This window comes from Hylaeus anthracinus, unplaced genomic scaffold, assembly GCF_026225885.1.
Source record: "Hylaeus anthracinus isolate JK02 unplaced genomic scaffold, UHH_iyHylAnth1.0_haploid 11989, whole genome shotgun sequence".
Lineage (NCBI taxonomy): Eukaryota > Metazoa > Arthropoda > Insecta > Hymenoptera > Colletidae > Hylaeus > Hylaeus anthracinus.
The window spans coordinates 16,268,740-16,277,751 of NW_026534337.1; the positions used below are offsets into that span (position 1 = coordinate 16,268,740).

The window sequence follows — 9,012 nt, forward strand, 5'->3', positions numbered from 1 at the left end:
TAAAAAAATTGTTGTGTAAGTTATACATAAAGAGTTGTTTTTTCAAGTTTTTAAATGTTTTATATGACGTTAGTCGTTACCACGATATTATTTATAATCAGTAATGACTACTGTAAGTACACGTGGAAATAATGAGAGTGGGGAGCAAACATAACTGTCTATATACACGTTACGTATGTATATACAACTGAAATTATTTTAATACTCTTCGCGGGCCTAGAAGTAAGTTGAATAAGCATCGTTAAATAATATCCAGACAAAAACAGTTAAATAAAAAAAAATCACCTGCGTGTCACGAAATATTTGATACTTTATTACGTCGTCAACATCTGCTTGTTTCTTCTCGTTGTATTTTACATTATTAGTGGTATTTCTTCCAAAATTTATTCATATTATACAATTCGTGTTATACAATCGAAAGTTATACGTGTATCAATATAATTATACTAATACGGTTTAAAGAAAGATATGTTCATGATGGGTTGACGTGGTGACCAGATGTTCTGGAGAGTGCTGGAGAGCATAAACCGCCCATCAAGATAAGAAGTAAAGTCATTCCTGACTTTTACCGTTGTATCGATATTTTATGAATGCACGTAGTGAAATAAAACAATTTCATATTTGTGTAAGCATATATGAATTTATGTATGTAGAGTAGTGTTGATCGATAAACGACACATTAAGAACGTCAATGACGTTTGCTTTCGGCAGGAAGATTTACGTTTCAGGCGGCACGTAATCTGGCCGATGTCATCAAAAGTGGAAAACGCGTATTATCGTCGCGGTGCCGCGCGATAATAATTTATTATCGGATATAAACGTGATTGAAGAATATACCAGTGAGCTCAGTTATGAGAAGACATCCCAGTGGAATCATGTTTAGCGGTCTAATAGTGCTTACGTTGCTTTTACCTTCTATTGTACATAGCAATTATTTCGCAACGAACAATGATAAAAACGACCAGTGTTTTTGTAAGGTACTGTTTCCCTTGTTATCCCCGTTATTCATATTTTCTATAGTTAAAATAATGAACATAACCTCCTGGACCGTGTCACAGCTGTCAGATTTCTATGTATACACACAACGCGTTGGTACAAGCTTGTACAAGCTTTCATGAAAATTTATTGCCAACATTTTAGTTAGTCAATTGTATGGCTCTGGATATCTATAATAAATTTATGTAAATATATTTTTATTTAATAGTTTGGGTTAACAATGATAAAAGATAAAAATTTTAGTTGAAGGGTTCTGTCGATGACTGTAGCTGCAATGTGGATACAGTGGATTACTTTAATAATATGAAGATTTATCCAAGACTACAGAGCCTTCTAGTCAAAGATTATTTTCGTTTTTATAAAGTAAATTTGAAACAGAAGTGTCCCTTTTGGACTGATGACAGCAAATGTGCTATGAGATATTGTCATGTACAGCCATGCCAAGATGTAAGTGTTTAACGAATTAACAAGTATATGTAATTTTTATAAATGCAATATTAAGTACTATTTTGTTAATAGGAAGACATTCCTGATGGTTTGAAAGGGGATAATATGCTAAGAAACATTCACTTTAATGAGAGTCCTGTGGATAAATATAAAGCCAGAGCTCAGTTTGATGACTGCCTACGCAGAGCTCAAGATCATAATAAAGAACTTGGTTATTTGAATACAACAATTAGGTAAAAAATATTCACAGATTTTCATATACATTCAATATTTGTGCTTAAGATCCATTTTTATGTTTTTTCTTCAGTACAGAAAATTATAAAGACTTTGAATTGTGGAAACAATATGATGATGCTCAAGATAACTTTTGTGTGAAAGAATCTAGTCCTGGAGAATATGTGGACCTTTTGCTTAATCCTGAAAGATACACAGGTTACAAGGGACCTAGTGCACACAGAATATGGCACAATATTTATATGGAAAATTGTTTTAGGTATGTATTAAAGTAATGTAATGAATTGAGTCTATTTCTGTACATACATTTGATTTCAGACCTGAAAATTCACCTCATAATTTTATTCAATCTTCAAAAATAAATGGTATGTACTTTTAATCTAGTATCACCTTACTTTAATTAAAAATGTTAGCTCACTGAAATTGTATTCACAATATATCATTATAGGAATGTGCTTAGAAAAAAGGGTTTTTTATCGCGTTATATCAGGCCTTCATGCTAGTATCAATATACATTTGTGTTCAAAGTATTTACTATCATCGCAAGATAATTTAGGAATATTATCTGCTACCCAGTGGGGACCCAATTTACAAGAATTTCAGAAAAGATTTTCTCCAGATAAAACTGGAGGTGAAGGTCCAAATTGGTTAAAAAATTTGTACTTTACTTATTTACTTGAATTAAGAGCTTTAGCTAAAGCAGCACCATATTTAGAAAGGGAAGAATATTATACTGGTAACAAAGTACAAGATACGGATACTCGTCTGGCGATAAATGATATTTTAAATGTCGTCAAGTAAGTTCAATTAGACAGAATTAATAAATAAACTTAATTAAATACTGTTTTATATTAATTCTCATACTTTCTTTAGATCATTTCCAGAACATTTCAACGAAAGTGTAATGTTTACTGGTGGAGCTGAGGCTCAGTTGTTAAAAGAACAATTCAGACAGCATTTTAGAAATATTTCTCGTATTATGGATTGTGTAGGATGTGACAAATGCAAGCTATGGGGAAAACTCCAAATACAAGGCTTGGGTACAGCATTAAAAATTTTATTCTCAGGAAAGTTTGATAGATGGAAGCCAACGTTACATAATTTTAGTAAGAAACAATTTTTCTTGGAAAGAAGCGAAATCGTTGCCCTTATAAACGCAATTGGGAGGTAAGGATTATTTTTTCAAACTTTCATTTTTAAACAATTATTGATATAAAGTATGATTTATAATACTTCAATTTCGCAGATTATCAGAGAGTATCTTTGAGTTGGATAAATTTCGACAAATGATGAGATAACAAAGTAACAATGAGTAATTAGATGCTTAAGTTATTACAGCAATACACATCACACAAATTAACTGATATAATTTTTATTTATATAATAAGTTTGTTAAATGACCGATTTATATTGGTTATGTATTATTTTTAAAACTTATATCGGTTATCAGAATAGGTATAAAGTCGCAATAAAAATTCTCTAACTGTTTATTATAAAAATCAATTTAATTATTGTTTTATTAAAGACAATTATTACAAGAAATCCATTAATATTTTTATAGTTCTATTTTGATTTACGTATTCTACGTCATTGGTTAAACGAGTAAGATGTTGCATGATTCATAGGTCGAATTATCGGTCTCAAATGTTTTAATATTTTTTGAACCATAATCTAGAAAGAAATTCCAACATACATAATAATTTTTTGCATTCAAATTTTATTGCGATTTTAATAATTTTGACTCCGTCTGTGATAAACAGTTTGTCGTTGGAAAAGGTTATACTCCTTATACTAGTTTCGAAAATAGCTTACGTACAATTTCAGTTTTATGCAAGTTCTACCATTTTTTAGAAACTTAATGAACCTCTTATACTTGCATCAGTACCACTTCCGTAAATAGATTAAATTTGAAAAATTGTAACTTATTTTAAGTTAGTTTTCATTTGAACTCTAGACAATTTCAAATGTAATTGCTAATATTTTGTTGTTAAAACACAATGTTAATTGGGAATATTTTAAAGAAAATTAATTATAATGCGTTCTACTTAACGAGACATTACACGTCATAACAATTACTCAGGGGTAATCAGTTTTGTATAATAATGGACATGGGTGTATAATCTTTTAAAAAACCTTATATTCCACTTTTTATATTATTGCTACAGTGAATACGACGTAAAGTACGATATTATTTTCCGATAAATTTACACACGAAAAGAAACGCCAGTGTATCATATTTCTATATACTATTTCATAATAATTTATAAAATATTTAATACTGTTGTATATACGTGTAAACCTAATTTATTGACAAATCGCCAAATTGTACGATTTAGAGATTATAAAAGAACCATGCCTACTTTAGTCTTTTTATGAAATATCTAAAAACATTTCCTTTAGAAGTATAGATAGTTATCGCTTAATAAATAAGAGCACATTAATTACAACCTTGAGATTACACAAAATCGTGTAAAGCTTATACAATTTGATTAGATAAATTGATACACTTGAGAAAACTTTGATTAACTGTTCATTGACATCAGGTGTTACTCCTTCAAAAAGAACACTTATAACCATTTAAAGCAAATGCTCATTTATTTTCACCAATTCAATAATAATAGAAAAGTACAGAGATAGTTTTGTACACAAATTAAAGGAACGCGTATAATTGTATTTATGGACTATTTAACCGTTGAATGGAAAAAACGCAACTGCGTTCATTGATTACATTTCTTCTGTTTCATTATTCTGGACTCTTTAAATTTGAAAATAGCTGATGCGAGACGGTTGTACAGTTAAATTTATTCGCTATTTTCCATGTAATTAAAAGTAGGCCTATTGCAGCACTCGTTTGGCACTATTCACATAGTTCTCGTGTCCACCTCCACCACTCAAGCGGTAAATATATTTTCAAGTGATGTACTGTAGTTAGAAGATACAGTATGTATACAATATTTATATAACCACTAAAGAATACTTAAATAGGAGTAGTATCAGTTTCAATGTACTTATAATTGACATGTTTTTTTTTTCATTGTACAAAGTATACAAAATTATGAACTTAGTGTATATTGTATAATAGATGTGGTAGACTATATAGTAGAACGTATCTTATGAAAAATTGTTCACATATAAAAGGACTCAATAATTTTTTAATCGAAATATGTTTATATTTTTAATAACATTTAATATCATATAGATTAAATATTTGCTTCTTTGTAAACATTCTAATAAGTAATTAAGCAACATGTATTAATCTTATTTGTTTTTAACTATAATCGAGTATAAAGGCAAAATAATCATACAAAGATCATGCCTAAGCTTGGCTATTTGCGTAAGCCTTTACGGAATGTCTTATGAACGTATTATATTATATCTTCATACATGAGAGATATCACTGTCCATTATTAGATTTGATTGAGTTTTTGTAATTACATTACTAGACAGTTTATACGTACATGGAAAACAGATGCATAAGATTTTAAATTTAGCGTTGGCATCATAAAATTCATATAACTTTCTTGGTAGAAAGAATGTAGCTCCAAGATAGACAAGAGTAATTCTAGCAAAACACAAAAATGTTTTATATTTTAAGATTAAATACCATTCCCAGGAACTGTTCATAGTGAATTGTAATGACACCATCCAGGTCTGTGTCTAATTGTCTAAAAGCAGCAGTTAGTGTCTGTAAAATTAAAAGAACAAACAATATAAATTCTATTAAAAATGAAACATGATATTGAATTTTTAATATATTTATACTTACATATAAAACTATGCAACATTGTATGAAATCATCAAAGTATATAGTTCCACGGCCAGCACGATCATATTTACGTATCAGTGTATCTATAATTTGGTCTGATAGTCGATATCCAAAATTGATAAGTGCTGTTTTCAATTCATTCCGATCTATATTTCCACTGTTATCCCGATCAAACGACCGGAAGCAATTTTGCCAATCGGTTACATATTTCCACAGAGCCCCAAACTCCTCAAAACTGACAGTTCCTTTTTGATTTTTATCAAACATACCTGGGGAAGCAGGATCATTTTTGTCAATGTCAAACATACCTGCACCAATAAAATGACCCACAAATGTATTAATAATAATAAAAGACCATGCAAATTTACTTGGAATTTACATATATACTACATATATGCATTTCTATTCATAATATTACATTATTAAATATATCATTTCAAATGTCAGTAATATAAATTATTCTAGATTTATATTAATTCACATGGTCATTTGAAAGCATATAACATACAAATATTTACCAATCATCAAACGAACAGTTTCTGGATTAAAAGGTGTCCAGGTTCCATTTGAAAGAGCCTGTTGTAATTCATCCGCAGTAATTGCGCCAGATCTGTCTTTGTCCACTCTTTAACAATTAACCAAAATTAAACATTACGAGTTATGTTCTACTTATGCTATTAAATATATCGAAATATTCATTTAATGCTTAATATATACAAAACGATGATTTGTATATGAACATATGAAATCGTACAAATAAATAAATACAACAAAAATAAATTTTAAATTACCTTTGAAAAACGTCCCAGAGAAACTCACGACTAGGCATGGGCGATGTAAAAGACATTTTTCAATTAACGTTTGTTGCCACAAAATATAAAATCAACTGTAACTACGCCGGTTATATTCCTTGATAGTATTTCACAACTGACTATTTTGAAAATCACCAGACATGTAATTTGCGGAATTGCAAACAATGTCATGCACACGTCACTTCTTCGGAAACTGTGACGTACTAAGACGACAAGACGTGTTACTAGATATCAGTGTTGCCAGTTCCTAAACTGCGAAAGTCGCACCATTCATTAGTGGAATATTACCGTAAACTAGCGCCACCAACGAAGAGTATATGAACTACTAAATAGTAGACGGACTTGGACGGACTTGCGCTTCAATCAGCTTCAATTCGAGTCATAACCTATAAAGTAGTATATATAAAATGTAACAACAGTATATACATATGCGGTGGACGTTGCAAGTGAATATATTACATGAAATTATCAATGTAAAATATGAATCATTGCGATTGAATCGCAGTATTCATGAGCATAATCTTGAGAAAGGGACGTAATAGAGGTGCTATAACCTAGTTTAATTTGTTGGACATCATGACACTTACTCCCAAAGGGTTGACAAAATTACTGGATATCCTCGAAGAGGATAACCTTGATACGAGTTTGGAAAACCTGTGCAACCAATTACATCAAGTATTTCCAAAAGAAAGTCGGTTTAAAGTAGGAATGACATTAGTTCTACTTTTACAACACATAGACCTATTGCCGAAAAATGTTCAACGTATAATAGCAGTAGCGTTATTGTTCGATCTTTATAGAGGAGAACCATTGGCTTCTACGCCTTTTGCACCTGTTTTTATTCAGGTGTTAAAATCACAGGATGACACAAACAATGGTGTACCGAAAACAAACTTCTCTGGACACATACCAGTGTTGTCTCAATGTGAAAAAAACCTCTTAGTAAATTTATTGGGATATAATCAGAAGGATATTTTAAAGAAAACTCCAAGACAGATTGTGGATGAATTATATTTTGTGCCTGTGCCACCAATTGATTTGAGTAACTTGCAAGTACAATTAACAGAAAGACATTCAGAACTACCTTCCATTGCAAAATGTGGAAATCCAGTGATATTACCTGACATGGATCACTCTAAAGTAACAGAGATTGATAAAAATACTACAAAAACTATGACAGAACTCTTAATTACTAACGATCGTCCATTATGCAGTCAAAGCTATCGTCCTGAATTTCTAAGATTGGCACCTCCTCTTTATCGGTCTGTTGATGAACTACCATGGTTTAATGTCACAGAACCTTTTCAATTTACAATTGAATATGATAACAATATGTGTGTCTCAAATTGTGCTGGTGCAGAAGCTCGCAGGTTAATGGGTAAAGCATTTAAAAGTGTACTGACACTGCAACAACAGCAACATCTTGTCAACGAGTTGGATAGAGATCCAAAATTGGTGTATCACATTGGTCTTACTCCAGGAAGATTACCAGATTTGGTGGAAAATAATCCTTTGATTGCAATCGAGGTTTTGTTAAAGCTTATGCAATCGAGTCAAATAACAGAATATTTCAGTGTTTTGGTAAATATGGAGATGTCGCTCCATTCTATGGAAGTTGTTAATAGATTAACCACTACTGTTGATTTACCAACAGAGTTTGTTCATTTATATATTAGCAATTGTATTTCTACGTGTGAAACTATAAAAGATCGCTATATGCAGAATCGTTTAGTACGGTTGGTTTGTGTTTTTCTACAATCCTTGATAAGGAACAAGATTATAAATGTGAAGGAACTTTTTATTGAAGTGCAAGCATTTTGTATCGAATTTAGTCGCATCAGAGAAGCTGCAGCTCTTTTTCGTTTGTTGAAACAACTAGAGTCTGGTGATATTGGTGGTCTTAATGCACCACCTACAAATACTAAATTGGATATGTGCTAATGTAATTAACATCAAAGTCTTGAAGTACTTGACAATAGATTGATAGATTTTCAATGTTTATAACTATTTTCCTGTTTAATTAAATTTCATTGAAGGATGTAATGTAGCATTTCACAGTGTATTATTGAAAGTGAACTTTGTAAATTTAATCATATTTTATATATAGTTTTGATATGTGTAAGTAAATTATTGACTGTAATTCATTTATTTTTTATTAATTATGTAAAAACCAGTATGATAATATTTTCTGTTAAAGAATCAAAAGGGAAATGTTTTTATAAGAATATACACAAAGTGTGTGAACCTACATGTCCTGATTTTTCATTGTTAAAGCTATGTGAGATACCTGAATGCCATTATTACAGGTGTATTATAATGTATGTGTCATTACAAATAGTGTAAGTCATTTTTCAGTAATAATAATAAATTGTAAGAAATTGTTCTCAGGCAGAAATTAAAAAAAAAAAAAACATCAATGGCAACGTGATCCAGATTAGGGTTGCTAGTAGTAGGGTATATTTTATAATGCTTTGTACATTTATTTATCTAAGATGAATACACCTATTCATATGATGTGAATTTGATTGAAGACTACACATATTGTATGAAACAAATTTAAAGAGAAAATAAATAGTACTTTTTATATTTGGAGAATAAAAAATAGAATACATTTTGCAATCATTATTATTTTTTAATCTGTTATATTATCGTAAATCTGATAACATACTAATGATGATGAGCAGTAATATGTTAATTGTATAATTTGAATTGATTTGTTACTTAAACAATATTTTAAATAAATATTTGTAAATAAAA

At 30.2% G+C, this 9,012-nt stretch overlaps 3 protein-coding genes across 4 annotated transcripts; 2 read left to right on the plus strand and 1 right to left on the minus strand.

Moving 5' to 3' along the window:
- The first annotated feature begins 203 nt into the window (after nt 1-203).
- On the plus strand, nt 204-4,036 carry LOC128888161 (ero1-like protein). The gene is made up of 10 exons (XM_054144806.1): nt 204-222; nt 467-625; nt 712-977; nt 1,240-1,443; nt 1,516-1,676; nt 1,751-1,936; nt 1,996-2,042; nt 2,126-2,474; nt 2,551-2,844; nt 2,924-4,036. The coding sequence occupies exons 3-10, from the start codon at nt 852-854 to the stop codon at nt 2,973-2,975; spliced, it is 1,419 nt and encodes a 472-aa protein (XP_054000781.1). The 5' UTR covers nt 204-222; nt 467-625; nt 712-851; the 3' UTR covers nt 2,976-4,036.
- A 213-nt stretch (nt 4,037-4,249) lies between these two features.
- Nucleotides 4,250-6,459, minus strand: LOC128888163 (programmed cell death protein 6). 2 transcript variants are annotated; one of them, XM_054144809.1, is made up of 4 exons: nt 6,235-6,459; nt 5,962-6,068; nt 5,444-5,712; nt 4,250-5,362 (listed from the first exon to the last, which is right to left on the minus strand). In XM_054144809.1, the coding sequence occupies exons 1-4, from the start codon at nt 6,288-6,290 to the stop codon at nt 5,261-5,263; spliced, it is 534 nt and encodes a 177-aa protein (XP_054000784.1). In that variant the 5' UTR covers nt 6,291-6,459; the 3' UTR covers nt 4,250-5,260. The 2 variants fall into 2 exon arrangements, with proteins under 2 accessions (XP_054000784.1, XP_054000783.1); XM_054144808.1 differs by having other exon boundaries at nt 5,444-5,751.
- Nucleotides 6,460-6,605: 146 nt separating this feature from the next.
- LOC128888162 (CCR4-NOT transcription complex subunit 11) lies at nt 6,606-8,499 on the plus strand. Its single transcript, XM_054144807.1, has one exon. The coding sequence runs from the start codon at nt 6,832-6,834 to the stop codon at nt 8,194-8,196; it is 1,365 nt and encodes a 454-aa protein (XP_054000782.1). The 5' UTR covers nt 6,606-6,831; the 3' UTR covers nt 8,197-8,499.
- The last annotated feature ends 513 nt before the right edge of the window (nt 8,500-9,012 follow it).